This window comes from Tympanuchus pallidicinctus, unplaced genomic scaffold (genome assembly GCF_026119805.1).
Source record: "Tympanuchus pallidicinctus isolate F22 unplaced genomic scaffold, pur_lepc_1.0 scaffold24, whole genome shotgun sequence".
NCBI classification, from domain to species: Eukaryota; Metazoa; Chordata; class Aves; order Galliformes; family Phasianidae; genus Tympanuchus; species Tympanuchus pallidicinctus.
This window is the reverse complement of record NW_026294741.1, coordinates 3,115,239-3,141,097: the sequence shown is the minus strand read 5'-3', so window position 1 is coordinate 3,141,097 and position 25,859 is coordinate 3,115,239. Positions and strand designations below refer to the sequence as shown.

General features: G+C 54.5%; 3 protein-coding genes and 2 long non-coding RNA genes across 11 annotated transcripts; 3 read left to right on the top strand and 2 right to left on the bottom strand.

Moving 5' to 3' along the window:
* Window positions 1-3,624: 3,624 nt before the first annotated feature.
* ALDH3A2 (aldehyde dehydrogenase 3 family member A2) lies at window positions 3,625-9,458 on the top strand. Of its 3 annotated transcripts, none has more exons than XM_052689251.1 (12): window positions 3,625-3,739; window positions 4,069-4,255; window positions 4,455-4,686; window positions 4,770-4,855; window positions 5,604-5,812; window positions 5,956-6,073; window positions 6,190-6,331; window positions 6,443-6,609; window positions 7,061-7,160; window positions 7,292-7,527; window positions 8,026-8,149; window positions 8,452-9,458. In XM_052689251.1, the coding sequence occupies exons 2-11, from the start codon at window positions 4,094-4,096 to the stop codon at window positions 8,104-8,106; spliced, it is 1,533 nt and encodes a 510-aa protein (XP_052545211.1). In that variant the 5' UTR covers window positions 3,625-3,739; window positions 4,069-4,093; the 3' UTR covers window positions 8,107-8,149; window positions 8,452-9,458. The 3 variants fall into 3 exon arrangements, with proteins under 3 accessions (XP_052545211.1, XP_052545213.1, XP_052545212.1); XM_052689252.1 differs by lacking the exon at window positions 3,625-3,739 and adding an exon at window positions 3,766-3,902; XM_052689253.1 differs by lacking the exon at window positions 8,026-8,149 and having other exon boundaries at window positions 3,626-3,739.
* Window positions 9,459-10,762: 1,304 nt separating this feature from the next.
* Window positions 10,763-16,271, bottom strand: LOC128083548 (multidrug and toxin extrusion protein 1-like). 3 transcript variants are annotated; one of them, XM_052688939.1, is made up of 18 exons: window positions 16,091-16,271; window positions 15,679-15,825; window positions 15,459-15,560; window positions 15,244-15,312; window positions 14,939-15,087; window positions 14,813-14,855; window positions 14,686-14,730; window positions 14,325-14,422; window positions 14,066-14,163; window positions 13,288-13,401; window positions 13,135-13,202; window positions 12,804-12,912; window positions 12,639-12,714; window positions 12,501-12,570; window positions 12,113-12,245; window positions 11,749-11,843; window positions 11,352-11,487; window positions 10,763-11,260 (listed from the first exon to the last, which is right to left on the bottom strand). In XM_052688939.1, the coding sequence occupies exons 1-18, from the start codon at window positions 16,241-16,243 to the stop codon at window positions 11,058-11,060; spliced, it is 1,908 nt and encodes a 635-aa protein (XP_052544899.1). In that variant the 5' UTR covers window positions 16,244-16,271; the 3' UTR covers window positions 10,763-11,057. The 3 variants fall into 3 exon arrangements, with proteins under 3 accessions (XP_052544899.1, XP_052544900.1, XP_052544901.1); XM_052688940.1 differs by having other exon boundaries at window positions 15,679-15,869; window positions 16,091-16,199; XM_052688941.1 differs by having other exon boundaries at window positions 15,679-15,821; window positions 16,032-16,143.
* LOC128083552 (uncharacterized) lies at window positions 11,198-15,493 on the top strand. Its single transcript, XR_008208117.1, has 4 exons — window positions 11,198-11,382; window positions 12,432-12,734; window positions 14,314-14,534; window positions 15,414-15,493. It is a non-coding gene; the product is annotated as an uncharacterized LOC128083552 (long non-coding RNA).
* Window positions 16,272-16,927: 656 nt separating the features above from the next.
* LOC128083550 (multidrug and toxin extrusion protein 2-like) lies at window positions 16,928-24,744 on the bottom strand. Its single transcript, XM_052688942.1, has 17 exons — window positions 24,617-24,744; window positions 23,289-23,390; window positions 22,700-22,768; window positions 22,298-22,446; window positions 22,030-22,072; window positions 21,453-21,497; window positions 20,936-21,033; window positions 20,635-20,732; window positions 20,188-20,301; window positions 19,873-19,940; window positions 19,654-19,762; window positions 19,183-19,258; window positions 18,937-19,006; window positions 18,564-18,696; window positions 18,345-18,439; window positions 18,026-18,107; window positions 16,928-17,721 (listed from the first exon to the last, which is right to left on the bottom strand). The coding sequence occupies exons 1-17, from the start codon at window positions 24,725-24,727 to the stop codon at window positions 17,483-17,485; spliced, it is 1,701 nt and encodes a 566-aa protein (XP_052544902.1). The 5' UTR covers window positions 24,728-24,744; the 3' UTR covers window positions 16,928-17,482.
* Window positions 19,696-24,476, top strand: LOC128083551 (uncharacterized). 3 transcript variants are annotated; one of them, XR_008208116.1, is made up of 6 exons: window positions 19,696-19,787; window positions 21,073-21,185; window positions 22,232-22,469; window positions 22,550-22,792; window positions 23,763-23,862; window positions 23,946-24,476. It is a non-coding gene; the product is annotated as an uncharacterized LOC128083551 (long non-coding RNA). The 3 variants fall into 3 exon arrangements; XR_008208115.1 differs by having other exon boundaries at window positions 22,553-22,792; window positions 23,763-24,476; XR_008208114.1 differs by having other exon boundaries at window positions 23,763-24,476.
* Window positions 24,745-25,859: the final 1,115 nt, after the last annotated feature.

Genomic DNA, 25,859 nt, shown 5'->3' with positions numbered 1-25,859 from the left:
TGAGTTTGTGTTTCTCTGTGACAAAGATCAGTGGTGTTAAATCAATCACTGAATCTTCTCTTACCTCAGCATCGGGGCTGGATGGGGCAATGTGTTTCATTATGTCTGGAGAGCTCTGGGACAAGGTGTCCCCAGTTCTGTTTTCGGTTGCTTTGGGAAAACAGCAGGGAATGCTAATGATTTGTCTGAACGTGAATTGAGGAACAGAGCAAAGTCATGCCTGGGAGATAGGCTGCTTGTCCCAGAAACTCAGTTTTCTGTTGGTGTTCTTTCTACCCTCAGGATTCAAGCTTCGTTCTTCCATTCCTGCCAGTAAGACTACAGGTGCACAGGATGAGACTACAGGCTGAGAAGGGCTGTGTTCTCTTGCTGCCTTCATGGGGAGACCAATGCTCATGGCCTGTCTTTCTGCACAAACTCATTCCACTAAGATCCTGAAGCTGCCCTCTGTCTTCAGCTCTCCATACTGAACAGCAAGTGCTTTTTTTTTCTACCAAGTATTTTTCTTTCAGCCTCTTGGAAGCTAGAATTGGAAAGGAGATACTTGGTGCGGTGCTTTCCTTGTTCAACCTTAGCATCTACACAGGAGCAACATATTCTTCTGTACTTCCACATATTCACTTTCTCCATAGTGTATAATGTCAACTTAGGGATCTAAAATGTATTTGGGTTCTGACATTTACTACTTTTTATATGGAAGCAGTTGAATTTCTCAGTCCTTCTTCTGAGAGAGAGGATAAAATCTAGTTAATTTAACTTGCAGCTAATACATTACTTTAAGAAATGTTTTTCATGTGAGCTGTTGGTCCTGAGGCTGGCATTGCTCTTGCCACTCTTGTACAGCAACATCAAGGTATTTCCATTGTCACCTATGGGTCCAGAGGCAGTCATTGTTGTGATCCTGATGTCACAACACTGTGCAGTGTGCAGCCCAACTGCACTGAAAGGAGAAGTAGATCAAGGAAAGCTGATTGCAGCTGCTTGCATCATGTTGTGGCTTTAAAATTCAGCCAGGCTGGCCTGTGACTTGTCTTTTTTGACTCCTGCTTCCTCTCCTGTTTTTGTTTGTTTGTTTGTTTGTTCTTAACTGTGATCCTTTGACTTTTTCTTTCATCTGCTCTGAACCCTGCTTGCTGCTGCCTTTTTTCACTGCCCGTGATGCCCTGCACTTCCCTGCCCAACTCGAGCCACAGCCTTGACTCTGGCTCTTTAATAGGTGCACACTTAGCTCCTCCTTTCTGCAGATCAGTGAAGTATATCTTAGTAACACCTCGGAATCACTTGGAGCCCAGTCTGACGAACTATTGGCAATGGTGCTTTGGACAAACACCTTTTGAAAAGCCTTTTGTATGTTGCTGGCTCCCCCCTCCTCTCCGGCTGAAAGCAAACTAAATGCCAGTGGTGCTGTTGAGTCCTGTTGCAGTCTTTGTGCCAATCAGTTTCATTGTTTCTTTGTGTCCCTTTCACATTTTCCACGCCCCAGCTATGTCTACAATGCAGCCCACAGACCATGGCTTTGTACTAGAAAGTATCTTGTTCTTGCAACTGTGAGATCAGCAACAGCTTACACAAACAAGCAATGCCATAAATGAACTGAGCTGCATTTATTCTCGGAGGTTGCTTAAAGCTTCTCCCTGTTGTTAATCTTCTGTAGCTGCTTTTTCTGATGGAGTGCTATTTGGGTTTCTATGTCTGCCTGTCTTGTGCCTCTGGCTGTGGATTTTGTCACTTTCTGTACAACACTTGGAGCTGTGCGTGGACTAGGCAGATATTTAAGCAGAAGTTGAGCATTGCCAGCTTTGCTTGGTTGTGTCAGCACACTTGCATGAGCTAATGAAACATTTATTGATTAGCTGTGTCATTCTGTGGACTCTTGAAACGAGATACTGCATAGCTTATCTTCTAAACGAAATTCCTTCTTCACCAGGCTCCGCTGAGTGCTTTGTGAGCAGGGCAAGGAGCAGCACAAAGACATGTTGTCCAAGCCTAGCGCGGGGTAGGAGTCTGTCACCGTGGTGCCTTGCTATAATTGACTCCAGGAGAGAAGAAGGAGCAGGAGGCTGCTGCAGTGGAGGGAGGAAGGGGGGAGGGGGGGAGGGTCTGAAGCTTCGGTTTCTCAGTAAAATGTCTTCTGCTGCTTTACATAAAGCCCTACGGATTAGGCAGCCCCCAGCACTGCTTACCTTCTGATTCTTCTGGAGTTAATTACTTTCTCCATAAATAGTTCCCTCCTTTATTGTTTCTTAGTGACTGAATAAAAATAGAAGATGCTGTCAGCTCCAAGGCGTGAGGAGCGCGCTGCAGACCACGCGTTGCGCTGGGTGCTGCCTGCAGGGTTTCTTCCATCTCGCTCCAGACCTCAGGCTTCTCTGAAATCCATGCATCTCACCCAGCTGCTCCAGGGAGGCTCCACTGATATTTTGCAATGCTGAGAGAACGCTCTCAGCTTGTCTTCTGACCATAACTGGCTAAATGATGGCCCTGGCAAGGACTAAAGAATGGCATCACACTTCTGCTCTTTCCTGCCAATACAGAGGAGCCTTAAGACCAAGTTTCTGCAAAAGCATGGCACAAGACAAACCTGGATGAGATGAGAAGAGGGACGTTTGCCTGCTACGTCTGATGCCAAGTGGAATGGAAATGCTCAGGCTGGAGGGTGAGAATTCTACATGCAGAAGAGCAGACTGGAATACGGCCATGGTGGAAAAGAGAGGTAGGTAACAGCCTCCCTGATCTTGCAAGCATCCCCCTGGGGGTGTGCTGATTGCAGAGGGTGAGTTGCATCAGTGCTTCCCAGGGCACAATGTATTACCCCACTCTGAGAGTTCAAAGACTTTTACCCGAGTTGCAGTAGCATTAACTCCTTATCTCATTTTTGTTGGACTTTCAGACAGTGTGGCATGTGGCAGAGTTTGTCTCACCTCTGTGCAGGGATGCTAACAGGAGCAAGGCAAGCATGTTTCCATCAGGTGATTCTCCTATAGGGAAAGTTCCCACTTTCCCTGCTTGTGTCCTTGTGAGTGCAAACCCAGCTCCTTTCCATGTATCAGTGCGAGGGCTCCATGCAGCTCAGCCTGTTTTTCTCCCACATAATGCCTCCTGCACGCAAGTATTGCCAGATGCTCTTGTCATTCCTTTCCCCGGCAGACTGTTTACAGCTGAGATTTGTGCAATAGCTTGTGCAACGTCTCCGTGCTGGATGGGCTACAGCAGCGCTGTTTGCGGAGCCAACCGGCATCGGGGGAGGCTGCAGAAGGGAGCGGCTGCGGGTTCAGCTGGGCATGGGTTTGGCTGAGCAGCATTTGCACTGTGGCCCCTGTAGGCGTGTCAGATACGCGGCTTGTGGAGCTGCTGGGTCTGAAATGGGAACATCATTTCCAAATAAATCCCCTTGCGTTTCTCAGAGGAACAAGTTGAGGCAGGACCAATTAACTGGAATAAACCCAGCCTCGTTTCAATTCCTTTCCCTTTCTGCCCCGCGTTTCCCACACGAGTGCTGTACTGGGCTTAACCTGGCCGTCCTCGTCACCGTGCGCAGTTCTACACCACCTCACCAGGGCAGCAGAGCAGGGAGGTGAAGGCCGCCCCGCGGCACTGCCCTGCTCCGATAAGGGAGCGCGGTTGGAATTTGCCCCCGGTCCGGCGCACCGAGAGCTCAGCCCGCACCCGGCTCAGGGCCGGCTGCGCTGCTGCTGCCGGACAGAAGCGAAGGCAGCAAACCCTCACGGTGAGAGCCAAGGTACGGCGCAGGCATCGCTCTGCTCTGTTCGTTTTTTTAGGGTCCGGTTCGTTCCTATTTTCGCTCTTCTTTCTCCTTCCCCCCGCGCGCCCCCCGCTCCATCAGCTGGGAGGTGGTGCGTGGCGCTGTCACGTGACCGGAAGGCGGAAGCGGCCGCGCTGAGGTGAGCGGGGCGCGGACGGGCCGGGGTCGGTGGGGCGGGAAACCCCCCGGTCCTGAGGGGCCGCCCGGGCCCTGCACGGCCCGCTGCTCCTCGCTGTGCGCCGCGCGTTTCTCTTCGGAACTTTTCCGTGTATCGAGCGTGGCCAATTCTCTAAACTTTTGCCAAGACTCCTGACTGAGCGCTGAGCGGTGATGGGGAGGATGGCGGAGGTCGTGGGCCGGGCTAGAGCCGCCTTCAGCTCGGGTCGGAGCCGGCCGCTGGAGTTCAGGCTGCAGCAGCTGAGGAACCTGCAGCGGATGGTGCAGGAGAAGGAGCGGGAGATCCTGGCGGCCATCGGGGCGGATCTGCACAAGGTTTGGGGTTCGGGGCCGTCGTTTGTCCCTCACGGGGCGGGGAGGCCCAGAGCTGTGCGAGCCCCGAGGGACACGGAGCTCGTACTGGGGGCAGGGTTGGGGCCGGGCGGGCTTTAAGGTTCCCTCCGACCCAGGTTTCCCCCATCGGGGGGAGGGAGCTGGGCGCCTTTCCAGCCGTCCCCGATCCGTGCCGTTGCAGTGCGGTCACAACGCCTACAGCCACGAGATCATGGGGGTGCTGGGGGAGCTGGCCCTGACCTTGGAGAAGCTGCCGTCGTGGGCGGCTCCTCGGCCGGTGAAAAAGAACCTCCTGACGCTCCGGGACGAGGCGTACGTCAACCCCGAGCCGCTGGGGGTGGTGCTGGTGATCGGAGCCTGGAATTACCCCTTCGTGCTGGTCATGCAGCCGCTGATCGGGGCCATCGCCGCAGGTGGGAACCGCCGCGGCCCGCATCCCTCATGAGGGTCTTTGTGGGGGCACGAGAGGAGCACGAGGGCTGTGTGTGTCTCCTAGGCAATGCGGTGGTGGTGAAGCCATCGGAGATCAGTGCGCACACGTCCCAGCTGATCGCCGACATCCTCCCTCAGTACCTGGACCCGGTGAGTACACTTGGTGCCTGGTGTTTGGATACCTCGAGGAAATATCTGCCTTGGTTTCACGTGGCTGCTGTGGGTTAGAGTTGAATTATTTGCCTCTTATCACCAAAAGGACATAGGTAGGAGAGAGAGGAATATTTGAACTGGTTGTAGAGGATGCAGGCAGCACACTGCTATATTCTTCCTGCTTTCATGTAACTTATTGTGCCTTCACAGTCGTGCTGCAACATGGCCCTCTTTTTGATGCTCATCATAGCATTAAGGGCTGTGCAATATTTTCTTTTTGGGACCTGGCCTGTAGGCATGGGTTTGTGCTTTTCCTGTGAATCGGACTGCTTGCTTAGCAGCACTTGGCTCTGGTATTCATGTCCTGCTGTGCTGGTAGCCCGATGTGTTTTCCCTTCTTCTTGTTTGGTATCTGCTGCACTGTTTCACCCAGAGTTTTCCTCTTGACAGCACAGCTCCAGCATGTGTGTTTTTTCTAGGCAGTGAGTGTTTTCTCTGGGTGGGGAGTGAGAGCTGAGGAAAGGAAGTGCCTGCTGGTCATTTATGCTCCAAGTCTTAAAGTGTGGAAGCCTCACTCAGCCCTGGTCTTGAGCTCTGTTTTTTTTCCTCGTTTCTTTGGGACAGTGTAGTAAATAAAACTTCATTTAATTGGAAGAAGCAGAGGGCATGGCCTTATGGACAGCTGCTCACTTGATTTAATTGCTTTAAATCAAGGTACATGCAGGGCTCTTGTTTGTACGTACAGGAGCTGTACCCGGTGGTCACCGGGGGAGTGCCTGAGACCACAGAACTGCTGACACAGAGGTTTGATCACATCCTTTACACTGGGAACTCTGCCGTGGGCAAAATCGTGATGGCAGCGGCTGCCAAGCACCTGACACCTGTCACCCTGGAGCTGGGTGGGAAGAGCCCCTGCTACATCGACACGGACTGCGACCTGGCCGTTGCCTGCAGGTCAGCCTGCTGTGGGGCTGAGCAGTGGGGTGGAGGGATGTGTGTGGGCTCTGAGGGGCCGCAGGTTCCCGTGTGGTGCTGCTGACAGGGCGGTGGGATTAGAAAAGACGATACAGAGAAAACCCCTATCTGTTTTTCTGCAGGCGGATTACGTGGGGGAAGTACATGAACTGTGGGCAAACCTGCATTGCCCCAGACTACATCCTGTGCCACCCATCCATCCAGAGCCAGGTGGTGGAGAACATTAAGGCGACGCTGCAGGTGAGCGTGGCAGCTCTCGTGCTGTGGCAGTTGTTCCTCTCACCCCATTGGTGTCATTTCCTATCCTGGCAGCTCCGATGCTGCTGCTAAGCTGGTTGTGCTGTGTGCTATGGCAGGAGTTCTATGGGGAGGATGTGAAGAAGTGTCCGGATTATGAAAGGATCATCAACAAGCATCACTTCAAGAGGATCATGGGCCTGCTGGAAGGGCAGAAGATTGCCCATGGAGGAGAAACTGATGAGGCCTCCTGCTTCATAGGTACCTGTGCCAGGTGTTGGGCAGGGGAGGGTGGGGGGCTGGCAAGCAGACAGCAGCCCCCAGTCCCGTGTTGGCACCATCTGTGCTCAGCACATTTCCTGCCCTCCTCAGCACCCACCATCCTCACGGACGTTTCTGCGGAGTCCAAGGTGATGGAAGAGGAGATCTTTGGGCCGGTTCTGCCCATTGTGTCTGTGAAGAACGTAGACGAAGCCATTGAGTTCATCAACCGTCGGGAGAAGCCGCTTGCCCTCTATGTCTTCTCCAACGACAAGAAGGTGGATTGGGGCCCTGCTCCTCCACAATGCTGGCTCTGCACACTTGGGTTCTTTGTGCAGCAGCCCCAGGCACAGCTCCCCACAGGACCTGCATTGGCTCCTGTTTTGTGTGGATTGCAATATTTGTCTCACGTTCCCAGAGCTGCCTGGTGCATGCGGAAGGGCTCTGAATTTGCATGACATTATGAAGCAGAAGGATAACAGCTGAATTTCCTGTTTGGTGATTAGCATGTCGTGTAGCTGTTCATGATTTTGGTATTTTTAGTATCTTGCTGTAGAGAAGAGCTCTAGTCTTTCCAACTTTTCAGTTAGCGTTGCATGGAGAGGGCTTGGTTGAGTTGTCAGCGAGAGAAAATTAATATGATGGCCTGGCAGCCCATGCTCTCCTCTCAGTCCTGCTTGTCTCCTCTGGGCCTTTGTAATTTTTTGCTGTTGTTTTTTCTTCTTTCAGTTAATCAAGAGAGTTATCTCAGAAACCTCCAGCGGGGGCGTTACTGGAAATGATGTCATCATGCATTTCTTCCTCTCCACCTTGCCCTTTGGTGGTGTTGGTAAGTTACCAGAGCTCCTCTTTAAGCACTTTGACTTGCTGCTTGTTAGAACAGCAGTGGCTGGTTTGCTGTTGGCCACAAGTGTGACCAGCTGAGGTCACAGTGTGGTCTGGCCATGCTCTATGTCTCAGGGAACAGCGGGATGGGCGCCTACCACGGCAAACACAGCTTTGACACCTTCTCCCACCACCGCTCCTGCTTGATCAAGGATCTGAAGATGGAGGGCACAAACAGGGTCCGGTACCCTCCCAGCAGCCAGAAGAAGTTGGATTGGGCCAAATTCTTTATTCTGAAGCGATTTAACAAGGGCCGTGTGGGACTGATCATGCTGGCCCTGTTGGGTGTTGTGGCAGCATTGGTGATAAAGGTGAGCTGTGGCTCTTTGCTTTCTACTTGAGTGCATGAGCAATTTGTTTTACCTTCTGCATGTCCTCTCTTTGCAATTTCAGACCTTTCTTAGAGCCTGGTCTGCTTTTTTTTGTCTCCTGACACTTATGCTTGGCCCACCTGAAATGATCAGCATCTATTTCTCACTCTTGCCAATGACACCTAGAACAGAAATATCCTCAGAGAAATCTCCCTGCCTTCTGTGCTGTTTCTTTCTCTGTCCTGGATGGTGACACCTGTGTGAAGCTCCCTGCAGAGGCAGATGGGGGTGGTCCGTTTTTTCAGACAGCTGTGATCAGAAGCACAGGAGCCCAACAAGCAGGAGGAAATAATCAGCCTGCATAGCTGAGTCCAGGAGGAGGTAGAAGAGCCAATGACTGGCCTTGAAGTAACAGCTAGGGAAGCAAGCCCTGTTTAGGTGAACGCCTCAGTGAAGGGGGGAGCTCACAGCATCTCGAAATCATTTGGGTTTTCTCAGAATCACCAGTCTGTGCTGAAGAGAAAAGCTCTCTTGGTTGTGCTGGCTGTTCAGAGGCTGGGCTGGCTCAGTGTGTGTTAAGGAGGAGCAGGCTTCAGAGCACTGCTGTTGCTGTTACAGTGAGGTAGGAGCCTTTCTCTTTTCCCGTGTGCAGACCTGGTTGAGGTTGGGTGAAGCACTGTTAGAGCAGTGGATGTGGGGCATGGGGGGCTCCTGGCACTGGGGAGCAGCGCCTTCCCCTGCAGCTCACACAGTGTCTGAGATAACCGGCATGCCCAGGGGTGGAGGCAGATGAGCTGGATGTGGTGGCACCCTGGGGACATCAAGGGGAGCAAGGAGAGTTGCTTCAGATTGGTCTAGGAAGGAAGTTGGTCTTGTTTCAGCAAAACCCTTACAGGAGGGTGGTGTTGTGTTTTGCTTTCACAGATGGCTTTCTGCTGAAAAGAGGAGAAGGTGCCATAACCTGTGTGCAAGTCATATTTTGGGCGCTCACTTCGTGTCTGATTCTTTCACTTCAGTCCTGTTTTTCTTTTGAGCTGGGTTATTTCTGTGAGCTGTTGAGCACGCAGAGCAGCCTTGGGAAGGCACTAATCATGAGGAGGCCTGGACTCCTGCTTACTAACAAGCCACACTGAAACAGAGGGACCAGTGGATATGAGCTCTCAAAAGGAGAACTGAAGAGCAAGAAATACAGCACCTGACACCCCCAGTCTTACACCAAACTGCCTGGCTTCATCCACTGATAAACAGGAGCTCGTGTTTCGGCTGTAATTGGCCTGGCAGTGTTTTCCCTGCAGTTCTGGGATCAGTCACTTCTGTTGTGCTCCAGCCAGCATTATTCTTGGTGACAGGTATGAGACAGGCTGTGCTGCTGGTGTGCTGGCTCGTGCTTTGTTCTGACAGTGTCGGTTATGAATAAATGGGGTGAGATTCCCACCTGCCATCTACTTGGGGTGGAATATTCCTGGGTCCCTGTGAGCCAGAATCATCCACAGCTGTTGGGTGGTGCAGGCTGACTCCTTTTGGGGGCAGTGGGGCACATCATAGCAATTATGTGATAGACTACAAAGAAGATAAGTGCCATGTCTGTATTTTACTAATGACAAGAGACCCCTGAACAGGAGAAAGCAATTACTGGGACTGTGTACCCCAATGTGTTTGAGCTTCTGGGTCTGCTATGGTCTTGCACTGGGTTATGACATGGGACCTGTTCTAATCAGGGGAGATGGTGGTGGGGAAATTGAAGGTGGGAGGACCCTGTAAATGTTCTTCAAAGGAAATCTGGAAGTGATGACTGGCTGCATTTCTTAGCAAATTGTGACCACTACGCAGTAGCGGGGATTTCTTCGCGTCTGGTGAAAATCCACATGCTAAGGCTTTGTAATGAATTATTTTGCAAATATAAAATAAATACTAAGAATTTAAATAAGAAAGCAGGTGTGGTAAGTCACTGCAATCCTGTGGAATCCTGCCTGTCCTGTGCCACCCCAGCTCCGGCTGAACTTGGCACATGTGTGCAGGCGGCAGCTGCTTCACGTGTGCCTCCACCCCAGCACAGCAGCACAGATCACAGCGCGGTGATCTGCTGTCAGGGGAGGATCACTGAGTGGCTGGGCTGCTTCTGCCCCTATTCTGTGCCAATCCATCCCATAAGTGTGTCCCACCTGCACTCAGTCTGCCCTCCTGGGACAAGTGGGATCACTTTCACGCCTTCAGCAGCAAGCAGTGGTTCGGCTGTGCACGGTGTTGGAGGGTCCCCAGTGCCTGAGCAGCACTGCAGTGAAGGAGCAGCACTTCCCTCCCATCACACAGAGCAGCAAGCTGGGATCTGATGCTTGTGAGCTCACAGCACCAGGGGATGGCTGGGTGAAGGGCAGATTGCATTGGGCCAGGGCCAAACATCTTCTTGTGGGAGGAGAGCGCTGTGTAGGAGCAGGGCTTGTGCTTGCTTGCTCTGCCTGAGAGACAGCTGGCAGACAACTGCCTTGGGGTAACTTGCCTTGCACTGGGCTGATGGTGTTGGCTGTGTTGGGCGTTGCAGTGGCGGTGGTGATACAGCTGAGTGGTGCTCTGTGTTCCCTGAGCCCCACCTGACTCCCCACCATCACCCCATTGCTTTGTGGGGCTCTGCTCCCCCTGGGGACACCCAGCCTGTCTGTCCTTCTGCAGGTAGTGGCCCTATGATAAGGATTCCCTGCACCCAGCAGAGCCATAACCCATCATTTTCATCCTGAATTCCTATTGCTAAACTTCTTTGCTACAGTTTCTTCTCTACCAACTGACCGAGTGGAAGCAAAGGAGCCCCGGAAAATTCAGTCTGCTGCTGAGCTGTTGCAGCCTCAAACCTTTGGCCACGTCCCAGTGGTGCAGGCAGAAAGGAGCAGTTCCTGCTCCACGCTGCAGAGAGGAGCCCATGGAGCAGCTGTTGGGCTTGGGGGAATCATGCTGGAGGAAGATCACTCATTGCTGAGCCTGGCTGTGTAACATGTCTCATGTGATCCCTCATAAAGCTGCCTCATGCCAGCAGTGAGCCCAACAGCGTGTGCTATGGATGGGAGCCTGGGCTGAGCAGCTGGCAATCTCACCTGTAATGGGATTTCTATGTTCTGTTGGTGCACTGGTCGTCTTTCACCTCATAGTGCTGAATGGGGAGCCTGACCCTTGCTGGATAGAGCCTTGTTTCACCGCAGAAGCCATCTGGGTGTCCCAAGGGCAGTGCCTAAAGGATGAGCCCGGTTGAGTTCATTCTTTATTTGGCATTGTCAGAGCAGTGATGTGAGCTCAGCTCCGATCGGCGGCTGAGAGCTGCAGCAGGGCAGGAAGGGGACGCCTGCATTGCTCGGTGCAGCAGCCCAGAGCCGTGCTCCTGGAGTCGGAGCAGCTGCGGGGCCGTTCCCAAGCAGAAGCCGATGAGATGCTGCCAAAGGCTGAACTCTACGGGACGTCCAGGTGCAGTCCGGTCTGTACTTTGCGCATCCATCCGCCAGGAGGGGCCTCGGTCCCCAAAGCAAGTCCCTGAGCCCCGCCGCAGGTCAGTGTTTGCCGGTCACGAGCTTTATCACAACGCCGAGCGCGAGCACTGCGATGGCCGCGGCCGCCGCCAATCCCCGCCGCAGGATCAGCCCCCAGGTGGGCGCAGCGCCCGGCAGCGCACCGCGCGGCTCCTCCTGGAAGTTGGCACCATCCGTCCTGGTGATGCCCGTGAGCACCACGCCGTTCTGAGCATCCACTCCCGCTGCAATGAGATGAGGAGAGGTCGCCGTGAGCCTCTGCCAGAGATCTGCGCGCTGCAGGCGCGTAGCCGTCATCCCCAGCCCCGGCCGTACCTACGCAGCCCCGCACCGCTGCAGCAGGGAGGTCAGTGTGGGGCATCAGGGTTGGCCCCTTGCTGTGCGGTGCGGCGTTCTGCTGCTGCTGCTCCTCCTCCAGCGGCTGCGGGGTCACTCCTGCGCGGCGCTGAGCCTGGGGGAGCAATGAGACTCAGCCAGGGGGGGGGATCCCCACCTGCAGTGCCTATGCGTGTTTTGTGCGTCCAGAAATGGTGCAGTTCCCCAAAGAAATGCCCCCAGTTCCCCAAAGCAAGTGGGAACCTCAGAGCTGTTAGCACAGAGGGGCATCTCGAGGTGCTGGGAGGAAGCAGAACACAAAGGAGCATCGTGGTCCCAAACACGGAGCCCTGGGTTTTGCCATCCCATCCCAGTGGATGGGTGCACACACGGTTACCTCCTCAGCCGCCTTCCTCCAGTCCATGCGGCAGATGTAGATGAGGAAGCAGGTGCAGAGCATGGAGACGCAGACGAGCATGCTGAGCCACAGCCCTGCCGGGGGTGCGCTGGTGTCAGCTGGGCAACGTCACCAGGCAGACCCAACTGAGAAGGGCCAGTGAGCCAAGAATGGGGACATCGGCAGGGATGTGGGAATGGGGCTGCCCAGCAGAGCTGCAGCAGTGGCTTTTCCCAGGGTGATTTAGGGCACTCAGCAGTGCACTGACTGTTCCAGTGCTTGCAGTCCCCAGCAGCACTGCAGAGCCAGGCAGAAGAAGCAGTAGGGAGCCGCATCCATCTATGGGGGCTGGGGGAGGCAGTACCTATGACGCCAATCCTGGCCACAAAGAGCAGCACGGCTCCCAAGGGCAGTCCCACACCATAGTAGCTCACAGCGTTGAGGATGGCACCGAATTTCTGCTTGCCTGTGCCTCTGAGCACCCCACCACAGGCACACTGCGGGGAGAGGGAGCAGGATGGGGCTGTGAACCAGCTCTGAATACAAGACTTGCTCTGCCTCCCTTCATAGAATCATTAGGGTTGGAATACACCTCTAAGCTCATCCACTCCAACCATCAGCCATCACCACCACTCCCACCAAATCATGTCCCAGTGCTCATTTCTCTTTGCCCCATCCTGCAGGTTCGGCGCTTCTTGTGCATTCAGCACCAAGATCCCCTCCTAAAAGTAGCAGCACTCCCAGGGACTTACACACATGGCTTCAAACAAGTGGAAGACGACGTAGACAGGCATGACCCAGGCCACCAAGTCGATGATCTCCCTGCAGACAAAGAGCCAGCAGTCTCTTTTTGGGAACAAGCATCCATGGCGGGAGCTGGGGGCTCTCACTTTTCATTGGTAAAGATGTATCCCAGCACGTCCTTTGTGGCAGCTAAAATGGCTCCTACAGCAACGCAAAACCCCCCTGGAAAGGAAAGCAAGGAGGTGAGTGCATCCTGATGGCAATGGGGGGCCTGGGGCAGAGAGAGAATGGGGCAGAGCACTGCTGCTGACCTGTGCAGAGCATGCTGGTGGAGGAGGACCTCTTGGCCACCTCGATGTCACCGGCGCCCAGAGCGTTGCCCACCTGCACACTGGCAGCTGTGCCGAGCCCCAGAGGGATCTGCAGCAACAGGGGGTAAAGACAGTGGCAGGAGGGACAATGGAGCATCAGCTTAATTTTGGTCATCTACTCCGTGGGAAGGGGAGGGAGAAGCAATGAAGGACTTGAGCACGGAGAGGGGAGATGTAGAGAATGGAACTGAGTGAAGCTGAGCTTTGACTGTATCTGAGCTGGGACTGACCCTAGGGAGCCCGATCTGAACCCAAAACCCACATCACTTACCATGAAGGCAACGACGGACACCTCGTAGATCACAGACTGTGCTGACAGCTCCACGACACTCAGCAGCCCTGGGGGCAGGAGGTTCAGGTGCTCAGCCCCTGTGATAACCACAGTGCCCCAACTCACCCTGTCAGTCCCCCTCCCTCTGCTGACCTATCAAGAAGCTGCCGATTTCATAGGTCCACCACTCGATGCACATCATGAGCATGCTGGGGATGGCCAGGGAGGTGAAGCTGTCCCACTCCAGCAGGCACTCTTTGGACCATCCTATAGAGAGGAGAGGGTTTGGAGGTTGGATATTAGGAAAGGTTTCTTCTCGGAAGGTGTGTTGATGCTTTTGGAACGGGCTGCCCAGGGAAGTGATGGAGTCACTGTCTGTAGATGTGTTCAAGAAAAGATGTCACATTGAGTGACATGGTCTAGAGCAGTCACAGGCATGGGTTGGTAGTTGGATGTGATCTTGTTGGTCTTTCCAACCTTAATGATTCTATGGAGAAGATGGTCCGTCCTGATGGAAGCCAGCCTGGCCAAATATCACCCCAGGAGCTATTGGCAGAGCCCCCGGCATAATTCTCATGGGCTCCATGTGACCTCTAGCTGCGAAGCATGCACATACAAGCTGAGCTGCAACACTCAGCTCATCCTTCCCAGATGAGTGCACCTGAGGACAACCTCATGCCTACGCCTGCGCTCATCCGGCTTCGGGGCCAAACCCTAAAACGCCTTGACAAAGGGCTTCCTTCCTCCCCAATTAATGGTTACTGCGCAGCGCTCTGCCAACGCCTGCATGCCAGGCTGCCACTGGAGCAGCACAGCATCCCCAGGCTGGGGTTAATGTTTCCCCTCCAGCACTAACAGAGCTCACTCAGAAGAAGCGGTAGAAGATTGACGAACGCATGCGTCAAGCAGGAACTGGAGGGAGATGCCTTACCTCCCCACGTCTTCACGTGGAGCTTCTTGCCTACAATGTACAGGAACAAGAAAATGGTTTGAGAATACTGAGCAATGGTGTTGGCCCAGGCAGAACCCCTGCAAAGGAAATGAGAAAGGCTGTTGGCATCGTGCTCACATCTCCCCGGGTTTGGGGTGCTGGAGCCTGATGTCCCTGGGAGCACAGGCTGTGGCTGCTGGTGTGGTGTCCCCAAAAATGACTTTTGGGTTTCATTTTTCCCCCTGCAGGCATTACTCACACAATTCCCAGGTGGAACACATAGAGGAAGACGGAGTTGGCGATCACATTGACAATGTTGCCAATAAGCCCGCTCAGCACCACGGGCCACATGATCATCTGCAACAAGGGGTGAACGGGGGCTGCCATCTGCCATGGCCGTGGGAAGACCCCACCAGCCCCCACCTCCCCACAGCTTTAACAACAAGAGAGGAAACTTCTGGCATTGGAGGTATAGTTCTGAGATGGGGACATTGGATGGAAGTCCACTGGGTAGAGGGATTTATCTCTCTGGAAGAGCTCTCCATGATGTTGTATGGGTGTGGGGTTGGGGGAGGCCTGAGCTGAGAGGAGCCTGGGTGGGTATGGGGTGTGGGACCCACCTGGTTCTGCAGGTACCTGGTCTCCAAGTTATACAGAAACACCGCCTGGAAAGCAAACAAGTGCATGAGCTGGGGCCAGTGCTGGGACGGAAAGGTGCAAAACACACGGCCAGCAGCCAGGGCTTACCGGCAGAGCAGGGACAAATGCCATCACATAGAGCTGGGTTAACCTGGGGGACACGAGAGGCACGGTCAGTGAGGGACACGGCCACCAGCACCCCACCAAAGCAGCGTCCCCTGGAGACCACCCAACCTGGAGACTTCAGGGTCCTGGCGGATGAGCAGCAGGAGCTGCTCAATGTTGATGAGCACAGCGCAGCAGGGGAAGCAGCAGAGCAGGAGGATGATGATGGCACGCTGCAGGATCACCCCCACGCGCAGCAGGTTCCTGCTGCCGTAAGTCTGAGGGCGAGAGCACGGCATGAGCTCTGCTCCTGGGAAGGGCTCGGTGTTTCCTCTGGACTTTAGTGCTCCTGGTTATGGGATGGCTGCTGGAGCTCGGCAGCACCGGGTGATGCTTGAAACCCTGGTGGGTGGCCCCAGGGCAATGACACCCACCTGCGATATCAAGGTATCACATGCTGAAGACAGACCATATCCTACAGAGATGGCAGTGACATTTATAACCTGGAAATGGGAATACAAACTGAGAGAAGTGAGTACTTAAGGCTTTTAAGTGAAAACAGTTCAAAGGAGGCTGAAGTCTCCTCTGTCCCCTCTGCCTGCAGGTCTCAGCCACCCATCCCCATATCCCAGCCCCACAGCATGCTCACCGCGATGGCCAGCGTGACGGACGCCAGCTCGACCTTGCCCAGGTGGCCGCAGAAGATGGAGCTGACCAGGTGTATCAGGAAAATCAGCAGCTGGATCAGGATCTGAGCATGAGGAGAGGAGATGTAGAGGTTGGAGATGGGTGTGAGGGTCACCTCCAGGTTCGGACAGGAGGGCAGCATGTTTGGCAGCCCTTGGTTGCTCCCCTCTCTGGGTCCTTACCAGCGGCCCTGCCAGCACCAGCAGCTTCTTAGCATCCTCCCAGAAGCTGTCTGGGATCAGGCGCTGCATCCAGCGAGGTTTCTTGCTGCAGCCGTCAGCTGTCCCCTCGCTGATGCCATTCTCCTCAGGCCGCTTCATTCTGCCTCTCTGCCAGGAGTGAAACGTTCCCTTTTCTCCGCGCTCTGTTAAAGCTGCCGGGTGCCTCAGCCCCGACAGGGTGAGCAATGTGTAACCTGGGGCTGAACTTCAGCCTGGCTGTCTTGGCTGCGTGCAGCCAGCAGCGATGGGCAGGGCAGGGAGCTGGGTTTTGAGCGGCGCAGATCCTGCGTCCCACTGCAGAGGAGCCCAGGAACTCAGCGCAAAGTGATGTAGGAGCTGAGCCTTCCCAAATCGTCCCTGTGAGCCCTCATACCCTGCTCTGCTGTGTCCGGTGGGCAAGAAGGTCGTCCTCCTCTTCCAGCAGAGATGGAGTGTCCGTGGGTCCGTCCGCTGCTGGCGGCTGGCTGTGAGTGTTCTGGGCCGTTCTCATCTCAGCACGGTGTTGGCCAACACAAGCCGGCCCCATTGGCTCCAGCTGTCTGCCCCGCACAGCGCGGCCGCGTCGGGTTTCAGCAGCACTGCTGTGCCAGGCCAAATATAGCATCCCTCCTGGGCCCAGCACAAGGTGTTGGCAATGGCTGGGAGCTGCTGCCCTGGGAGCAGCCCCTGTTTTGCACAGGGCAGACAGTGGCTCCATGCCTGTCCTACTCTTCCCGGGCTGTGGTGCCAAAACAACAGTGACTGCAAGCAGGGCACAGCCTGTCGCGTCCTCCCACGCCTGAGGACGGCCCAGAGGGGCTGTGCTTAATGCCTGCTGTGAGCTCCTGTAGGAACCATCCCACCCACAGGCACCCATTTCTACATGCCAGGACATGCCTTGCACCACTGCAGTTGATGATTGCATCTGAGGGCTGAGCACACAGCCTGCAGCATCACTGCTGCCACACGGCTGGAGGTAGGAGAGCTCGTACAGGAAGCAGGCAGTGCTGTTAGCATACGTGGCATCCCCTTGGCAGCACCACAGCACCCTCCCCAGTGAGAACCAGCAGCAGCTGAGGTGCACAGATCCCTGACTGCTTCTGCAGCCTCCAACCCTAAGGCCAGGAGTTTAAGGTTATTCCTATGAGGCTTGGTCATCTACACAAACCAGCACACCCCTCCCCTCACCCAGTTCGGTTGTGCCGATGACCGGGGTCACGTTCACACCCTGTTAACAGCACAACATTTACTCAGAAAACTTTTATTGTATCAAAATTCCACCTTACAAAAGTGCAAAGAAAAGTTGCTCTAGGCCCTGTGCCTGTCATGCAGGGCCGGCGCCCAGTGCCCTGGCAGAGCATTCAGCCCTTTTCCAACCCAGTGGCCCTTGCATAGCAGTGGATTTCAACACCTTGAGGTGCTGATGTGCAAGGGACCACAGTGAGCAGGCAGTCTGGGCCTCTGCCATTAGCAAATGATTTGGACAAGTGCTCCCAGCAAGGAGGAAGCAGGATGGCAGCACGAGGTCCCTGTCTCCATCCCTGGCCATGCCAAAGATAAGTTCCAGCTTCACAAAGTGACAACCCCCAGGCAGCGCTGGAGAAGTGACCAGATCTCAAGCTCAACCCCTTTAAGAACCATGTGTGTGGGACAAAGTATTATAACCAGAAATGGAGCAAAGTGAACTCTGTGAGGGGCTGAGGGAGGATTACTTCCTGCACCATCCTCCTGGGGCATCACCGTGTGCCCTCCTGCACAGTTCCCTGGTGGCACGCTGGCATTGCCTCTAGCTGTGGGCTGTCAGGAGCCGGACCAGCACGCCCACCAGCAGCACAGCAAGGGCAGCAGCAGCAGCCAGCACCCGGCAGACAATCAGGGCCCTCCATGCCACAGCAGGAGGAGCAGGGACATCCACTGGTTCTTCCTGAGTGATGAGCTGGTGATCTGGGAGCCTCTCGCCTCTTCCCACCATGCTGTCGGGCAGCACCACGGTCTCCACGTTGTCTGTGTCTACAGAGATGTAATCTGTGCAAGAGAGGTGAGTGTTGCAGGGAAGCTGAGCTGCAAAGCCTGCAGCCCCCATTTGCCCCCTGTCCAGTCCTGAGGGTCCTCTCCTGAGGCTCAGGGCTGAGGGAAGATGCAGGTGTGCTCTGGCTCTCCCTTGGAGCAGCCAGGGTGGTGACAAGGGTAACGGCTACCAGCACAGACACTGTGCTCTTTCCAGATATCAAAGCTGGAAGGACAGTCACCACAGCTGTGGCTGTGAAGGAGAGGAAGGGCTGGGTGGAGGATTTGTGCTCCCTCCCTGTTGTAAGGCATGGTTACGTACCTATAGCAGATGTTTTGTTAGCAGCTGTGCCATTGGAGTTCACATCTTCCAGCTGTTTTTTCAGACCAGCTCGGACTTGAGCCTAAAAGCACACACAAGAGTTGTTCTCAGAGCAGAGATGTGCTGCCCAGCCAAGCAAACCCGAGCCTCCTCCCTGACCCTCCCAAAGCAGGCATGCTTAGCCCAAACTGCTCCAGTGCTACAGAAGAGGACAGAGCTGGTGTCACTTTAGCTTCCCACAGACATCTTTACTGCTATTCTGGGGCAAAAGCTGGCATAACACCTACTAAGAGTTACTGCAGGGAAGCACAAGTCTTACCTCTTCTGCAGCTTTCTTCCAATCCATGCGCATGACAAAAGCGGAAAAGGAGAGGGATTGCAAAGAGATACAAACGATCATCCCTACCCACAGACCTGCCAGAATGGAAATGAAACTTCACTGAGTGCTGATGGAAACCTCACTGCTTTCACGGTCAAAGTCACGGTCAAAATGCCAAACACAGCCAGAGCTGCAGTGCTGAGCAGAGGATGCACGTACCCAGCACCCCCATTTTGGCTGCAAACATCAGTGAGATGCCGATGGGCAAACCGACGGCGTAATAACCGACAGCGTTGGCGATGGCACCCAGCTTCTGCTTCCCTGTGCCTCTCAGCACACCACCACAGGTTGCCTAAGGAAAGCAGCAGGGAAGAGGGAGAACTTGAGAGCTACAGAAGAGTTGTTTTGCAGCAGTGCCAAGCACAGGGGATGCTGAGGTGCTACGGGTGATGCAAGCTGCTGCTGTGACAGTTTTTTCAGTTTGCTTTTCTGTATTGTTGTAGTAGATCAAGAAAGACCTAAAGGCAGCTTTGCACTCCCCACTGTACCTCTACTTGCAGGGAGGAATTGCTCCCCATGCTGGGTTACTCACTGCTGCTGCATCAAACAAGTGGAATGGAGCGAAGATGATCATCACTTTGGACACCAGCATAACGATCTCCCTGTGAGAAAGACGTATGTACTGATCAGGGAAAGCAGCACAGCTTGGGCTCAGGGCACTCTGGTTCTGATGCATCATTTGCCAGCTGCAAACCCTGATCCCAGCCTCTGAGCTGCTCCTGGGCAGATCGTGTTACCGAAAACGGTAACAAAACCCCAAAGAAAGCTGCCAACCCACTTGTCATTGGTGAAGATGTAGCCCACCACGTCTTTGAGGGTTCCCAGTAACGTTGCAACCACCACAGCAAAAACTCCTGAAAGAAAAAGAAATGGATGAGCCTCAAAGGCTGCATCTGCTGCTCTTGAGCAGGTCCAGACCTCAGGGGCTTCATGTGATGGGGATGGGGCTTGGCAGACCTCCAGGTATTACTGCAGAACAGGACAAGGCTGCTGTCCTTACTTTGCCCCTCGATGCTCTATCCACCATCTGGAGGTGGAAGACAGAATGCTAAATTGCACTTTAACTATCAAAGCCTTTGCACTAAGTTCCTTCTTCCCTGGCAGAAGAGCCAGGGTCTCACCCTGTCCAAACAGAGTAATCTGAACAAGTGGGCTTGGGTTGCTGGGAATGGTCACCAGTCCTGTGAGAGGTGAACTGAACCTATTGCTGATCATTCTTTTATTCCCCTCTGCAGGGACCTGGGCTGACCTGCGCACAGCAGAGCAGTGATGCAGGACGTCTTGGCTTGCACTACATCCCCTGATCCCAAGGCATTGCCCACTCTGACACTCACGGCCACACTGAAGCCCAGAGGCACCTGAGAAGCAACAGACAAAGAAGAGGTGAGTGCCAACAGCCTGCAGCAATTGTCTTCTTCCCCGGTAGGGAATCTGCAGCTGATCCCAGTTTTATGCATCCAGTCCTTACCATGTATGCTGCAGAGGAGAGCTCGTAAATGACAGACTGAGCACCCAGTTCCACCACACTGAGCAGCCCTGGAAAAGATTCACCGCTTTGTTAATTAGGTCAAAATTAGCTTTAATTAGCATTAACTTTTCCTTTGCTGACAAGAAGGCAGTGACTACAGGGTTCCCATCTAACACATGCAGCAAACTGCAGAACCAGTCGTGCAGAGGAGGCTGCTGGCAGGAGATGCTCAGAGACACACTCAAGAGGCAGCCACCAGAGCAGGCATGGCTGCAAGATGCTCTGCAGAGCCACAGAAAGAGAATTTGGACTCACCTGCCAAGAAGCTCCCGATCTCAAAGGTCCACCACTCAATGCACATCATGAGCATGCTGGGCAGCGCCAGCTGGATGTAGGAGCCCCAGTCCAGGAGGCAGTCTCTGGTCCAACCTGCAACGTAGGGATGAAGCATCATGAGCGCATGATCCTCCTTTTCCTTGCTGAAGGGGAGCCATGAGGTTATGTGGACATTCTAAAGACAGCAACCCATGGGATGTTGTAGGACACCAGCCTAGAGCTGCTGTACCACAGAGCATCTCAGAGGTGGAGGGATCAGGAATGGGCTTGGGGCTACAGTAAGGGACCACAGGCCATGGCTACAGCCTCTCCCACATTGAGGAGATGGTCATCCCTTTATCAGACCTACAACCCAGGTGCTGGTGTCAGTGCCAAATCCCCAGGGCCAAGCACTGTTCTGTTGAAGGGTTAAGCTCTGAAGAATACCTCCCCATGTCTGCACGTGGATCTTCTTCCACCACACAAAAAGGAAGAGAAGAATGGCCTGAGTGTACTGAGAAGCAGTGTTGGCCCAGGCTGAGCCCCTGGGGAGAGAAACAGGCAGATTATAAACAACACCCTCACTCATTTTTCAGCCCCAGCAGACCTGGTGGCAAGCACCTATCCCTTGCTGCAGGAATGGACCAGCCCCTTCTCCCCCACACATGGCACCCAAGATAAACCCTCACAGCCCCAAGCCAACCCCTGCACCCAGGCAGAGGCTGTCACCACCTCTGCTCACACTTACACCATGCCCAGCTTCAGTGCATATAGGAAGAAGGCATTCATGGCCACATTGAGGATGTTGGCTGCAACTCCTGTCACAACCTGAGGCAAAATGATCGCCTGGAAGACAAGGAGAGACTTTAGAGTTTTCTTTTCCAGCACTGCCCAAGCTCCCAAGCCTGCAGCCAAGACCCAAGCTACCATCCAGCAAACACCAGGAAGACCTTCAGCAGTGTCTGAAGAGAAAGCCAAGAAGGTGGCTCCTGTTTCAGGTAAGATCAGATTGCATTAGACATGCAGAGGACAGCATGCAGGGCTCAGCAGCTGGTACAATCAGCTCAGTGCAGAGCTCAGAGGTAGCAGCAGGAGAACGGAGCGACCCGAAGGTGATTCCCACGAGCTCCTCCTGTCCCACAGAGCCAGCTGGAGGCTGTGGATCACACATTCCTCAGCCCAGCTCTCCCCAGGACAGGATGAACTTAGATCTCCAACCTTATCCACATTTCTAGGAACTGGCCCAGAGCCCGGTTGCACAATACCTGACTTAGTAAATATCTTGTCTGCAGCTGGTACAGAAACGCCGCCTGCAAGAGTCAGAATTCATTTGGTCAGCACTGCTGTTCTATGGTTCAGTGGCCAGCTACAGTTTAACACCTACAGCAAGGTGCTTCCCACAGCTCTTGCACGGCTGTGTCAGGGTGCTACAACATGGCACACTGCCCGCAGTCCCGTGCCTATGCTTGATTTTAACCTTGGAGCACAGCCTCAGCTTAGAGGAGCTTCTCCAGGGAGGCAGATAACAGCTGAGAGTCCAGTGGCTGCATGTGTGTGAGCTGCAGCCTTTATCACAGAGCTGAGTGAGCTCTGCAGCACTCGGTTCCAATGTCCAGAGCTTGTAACTTGTTGTGCAGAGACGTGGCCTGCAGTAAAAGCCTCTGCACACTAACATGAAGGAATTCATGTTTGCTGGTCCAGCAGCTGCTGGCCAGTGCTCATCCATTAAGGCTTAAGAGGCACATTGCAAAACTCAAAATCATGCTGCCTTGTGACCTACAGAGCAAGGACCCTTCCTCATTTCCCCATGCAGAGCTTCCAAGAGCTTTAGCAACAACTTACAGGAAGAGCTGGGATAAAGATCATCACGTAGACCTGCGTTAATCTGGAAAGAGAGATGTTTACCCAGTGAATGAGGCAGAAAAGCAAGAGCCAAACCAAGCAGAGTTGTATTTGAGCTCTACAGAGCCTAGATTTCAACCCTATGCAGTACAAACACTCAGCCAAACACTCAGCACATATGGGCCTGACCAAGGGGCTTCAGGGCCTGCAGGGCTGAGACCTGATATGCTGCTGATCAGAGAGGAGTCACACTCAATCTCACTCTGACCTGGAGACCTCGGGGTCCTGCTGGAGGAGCAGGAGGATCTGCTCAGTGTTGATGAGGATCGCCCAGCAAGGAAAGCAAAACAGCAGCAGGATGAGGATCCCTCGCTGCAGGATGGTGCCCACTTGCTTCAGGTTTTTGCTGCCATATGTCTACGTGAGGACAGAGGACCAAAGTAAGATTTGTGGGGAGCCAAAGGGTCTGGGCATTAGCTCAAGGCTGGGGCAGCGATGTAATTTTCCTTCTTGCTCCCAGCAGCGGCCACCACCAGGCTGGTTGGGTTTAACTGGCTCTCGGGTGCATTGTGCTTCCCTCTGCTATCCATCCTCCCACCTTTTGTGCCCCACACCACACAGGAGGTGAGACAACCCCACCAGTAACAAGGAAGAGGGAGCTGCCACCAACCTGGGACATCAGCGTGTCACATGCCGAGGCCAGACCAGAACCAACGGAGATGCCGATCACATTGATGACCTGGAGGAGATACGAGTGACTTGGGTAAGTGAGAATCACAGGGAACGTGGCCCAAAGCACCATATCTCTCCCTGTTGGGAAGGGAGATCGTTCTGCTGTGAGTTTTTTGGGAAGTTTCCAGACTTCCTCTGTTTTTCACAATAACACACTGATAATTTTTATTACCTAAACACCTATTCCTTGTTATGACGTGAAAAGGAACATCTAGCAAGGGATGAGCAGCTAAAGGACTACAAACAGTGCAGCTCCCCACCACACACACACACAGCCAGGTCTTGCTGCCCAGCTGCTGGCCTTGCACAGTCACTGCTGTTCAGTTCACATCTCCTGCGTCTGCTCAGGAGGCAGGAACAATTTGGAAGGATGCAATCTTTGTGCTGCAACAGGCTGTGCGCAAAGAATCCTCAGATAAGCATTCCTCCAGGGCTTTTCTTTTGCCCCTTCTTCTTTTCTATTCCCCTTTTTTGATATCTCACCATTTTCATGTCTCAAATCAGAGGGTAAGCAGGGCAATACATACAGACACGGCCAGCGTCACAGCATCCAGCTCAGCTTTCCCCAGATGGCCGCAGAATATAGAGCTGACCACGCTGATCAGGAACCCCAGCAGCTGGGCTACAAACTAGAATGGGAAGAGGAGATGGAGAAGTGAGCACCACTGGGACAGAGGAGCACTGCCCTCCCCCTGCAGCTGGGCCATGGCCAGTTGGGTTTGAACCAACGGCGAGCTTCCCCAGGTTGCTGGTGGCTTTGTCCTTAGACCCAGCAGTGTTTTGGTGTTACAAAGCCGATCTGCTTGTTTAGCTGATGGCCTTGTTTAGCTGAGGCTTAATGGTTCCCTTCTTGGGATGGAAAGCCTCTTTTCCATCATGAAAGCTGAATAGAGAAAGAAAACTCCCAGTGCTTTTTTGCACTTCTATGCATCTGGGGAAAGCTCAGCTCCCCAAAACACAGTGTCCTCTCCTCTAAGTCTGGCCTGCACGTTCCTCTCCAGCAAGGATTGGTGATGCTGTCACAGACACTGAGCTCAGGACCTCATTTTTCCATGGCAAGAGGTCAACCCCGATGCAGCATGGAACTGCTGGAAGAGGATGGTAAGAGCAAGAGATCCCGTGGCAGGTGGGTACAGCTGGGGAGCCATGCCTGGGGGCTGCTCACAGTCCTGTCTTCCTTGCAGGCTCCAGAGCTGCTGGAGAACTGGCTCCTGCGAGGTCTGAGGAAGAACCAAACCAAACCTCCCACTGCTGCCTGCGGATGCTGCGCTGTCTCAGGCCCGTCTCAGCACGTCCAAGCAGCTGTGAGTAATCCCTGCAGGAGAGCTCTGTACCTCTGTGACTGCTCTAGCACAGAGAGCTAAACCTGGCAAGCAGCACTAGGTTTGCTTTGAGGCTCTCTGTGCCCACCAAGCAGGGGATGGAAGCGTTGAGGGGCTGATGGGCACTGCTACGGAACAGAAACCACCGTGACTTCCTCTGCTGCACCGCGGCATTGGGGCCACGTGAGTGTCACTGAGGACAAAGCTGCTCCGCTTGGTCCTCGTCCACCAGGAGGGGCGGAGGGCTCAGAACACAGAGCATCCAGTTAGACGGATTTTCAGCCCAAGCCAGCAGCAAAGCCCGGGCTCCCAGCGCACCGCCGGGGGAAGGATACGGCTGGAAGGGAATCCGCCGCGCTGGGTGACAGCTAAAGGATGAACCACAGCCGAGCCCCGTCCGTATCGGCAGGCGGGTGCAGGCGGCACCGAAGCGCCTCGGAGCAACGCCGGCTCCGCTGAAAGCTCAGCCGAAAGCTCCGTTCAGGCCCCCCCGCGCCCCGCGCCGCTCCCGTCCCCGCATCCCCGGCTCTCACCACCGGCCCCGCCAGCCGGGCCAGCTCCCCGCTCTCCCGCCGGACCCCCGCGGGCAGGAGGCGCCGCGCAGCCCGCAGGCACCGCGCCGTCAGCCCGCCCGTCTCCGCCATGGGGCCGCACCGCCGCTCCGCCGGGGCCGCCCGCCCGCCCTATGAGCACGGCCTCCCCGCCCCCGGGCCGTGGGGCTGCCGGCTGGGGGCGGTGCGGGTCGGAGCGCCGCGAGGAGCGGGGCTGCCGTGCGGGAGGATCCGCGTGTGTGCGCCCAGCGCAGGAGGATGCGGGTTTGGTGGTCAGGGTTTGCCCATGGAAGACAAAGGGATTTCTCAGCGCGTACTCCGGGCACGTCTCCCCTGCCATCAGCACCCTGTGGATTCCCCATCAGTAGGGGCACTCGGGGCTTGTAGTAGAATCACAGAGCCGTTCAGGGTTGGAAAAGACCTCTGAGAACCCTAATTCCATCCCCACCACCACCGTGCCCGCTGACCGCGTCCCTCAGTGCCACATCTCCATGGCTCCTGAGCACCTCCAGGGACTCCCCCACCTCTCTGGGCAGCTGTGCCACTGCCTGACTGTTCTTGCAGAGAAGAAATATTCTTTACAGAGAGAGTGGTGAGGTGCTGGAACAGCTGCTCAGAGAGGCTGTGGATGCCCCGTTCCTTGAGGTGTTCAAGGCCAGGTTGGATGGGGCCCTGGGCAGCCTGAGCTGGTATTAAATGTGGAGGTTGGTGGCCCTGCATGTGGCAGGGGGGGTGGAGATTCATGATCCTTGAGGTCCCTTCCAACCCAGGCCATTCTGTGATTCTGTGAAACGTTATCCAACCTGAACAACCCTTGGCACAACTTAAGGCTGTCACCTCTCGTCCTCCAAACCAGGGATCCCCCATCCAGCTGGCTGGTGCTGACAATGGTGGGATCACACCTCTGCTGGGATGCCCATGAAGGACCATATTTTGAGTGGGAGTTCAGGTTGTTATGAGGGAATGTGGAGTCACCATCCCTAGAACAGTTTTCAAGAGCAGGGGAGATGTGGCACAGAGGGATGTAGTTTAGTGGGCAGGGTGGGCATGGGTTGACGGTTAGAGTAGATGATCTTTTCCAACCTTATTGATTCTGTGTTCCTACAAAGGTGAAATTCTACCTATGTGCAGGTGCTTGGAACCAAGCAGCTGTCCCCAGATCTGTTTCCACCATATGGAAAATTACAGTGGAAAGGGAGGATTGCTTATACATAGAAGCTGTAAC

Excerpts from the sequence above, each read along its gene's own strand:
- LOC128083548 (XM_052688939.1), bottom strand. The coding sequence starts at position 16,243 with ATGGGGCCGGCTTGTGTTGGCCAACACCGTGCTGAGATGAGAACGGCC. Across the intron at positions 12,571-12,638 it reads TACATCTTTACCAATGAAAA|GGAGATCATCGACTTGGTGG; the intron begins GTGAGAGCCCCC and ends CTTTGTCTGCAG. Across the intron at positions 11,488-11,748 it reads GGAGGAAGGCGGCTGAGGAG|GCTCAGCGCCGCGCAGGAGT; the intron begins GTAACCGTGTGT and ends TTGCTCCCCCAG.
- LOC128083550 (XM_052688942.1), bottom strand. The coding sequence starts at position 24,727 with ATGGCGGAGACGGGCGGGCTGACGGCGCGGTGCCTGCGGGCTGCGCGG. Across the intron at positions 22,769-23,288 it reads CTGTGACGCTGGCCGTGTCT|GTCATCAATGTGATCGGCAT; the intron begins GTATGTATTGCC and ends TATCTCCTCCAG. Across the intron at positions 20,302-20,634 it reads CCACGTGCAGACATGGGGAG|GTTGGACCAGAGACTGCCTC; the intron begins GTATTCTTCAGA and ends CCTACGTTGCAG.
- ALDH3A2 (XM_052689251.1), top strand. The coding sequence starts at position 4,094 with ATGGGGAGGATGGCGGAGGTCGTGGGCCGGGCTAGAGCCGCCTTCAGC. Across the intron at positions 4,256-4,454 it reads TCGGGGCGGATCTGCACAAG|TGCGGTCACAACGCCTACAG; the intron begins GTTTGGGGTTCG and ends GTGCCGTTGCAG. Across the intron at positions 5,813-5,955 it reads GACCTGGCCGTTGCCTGCAG|GCGGATTACGTGGGGGAAGT; the intron begins GTCAGCCTGCTG and ends GTTTTTCTGCAG.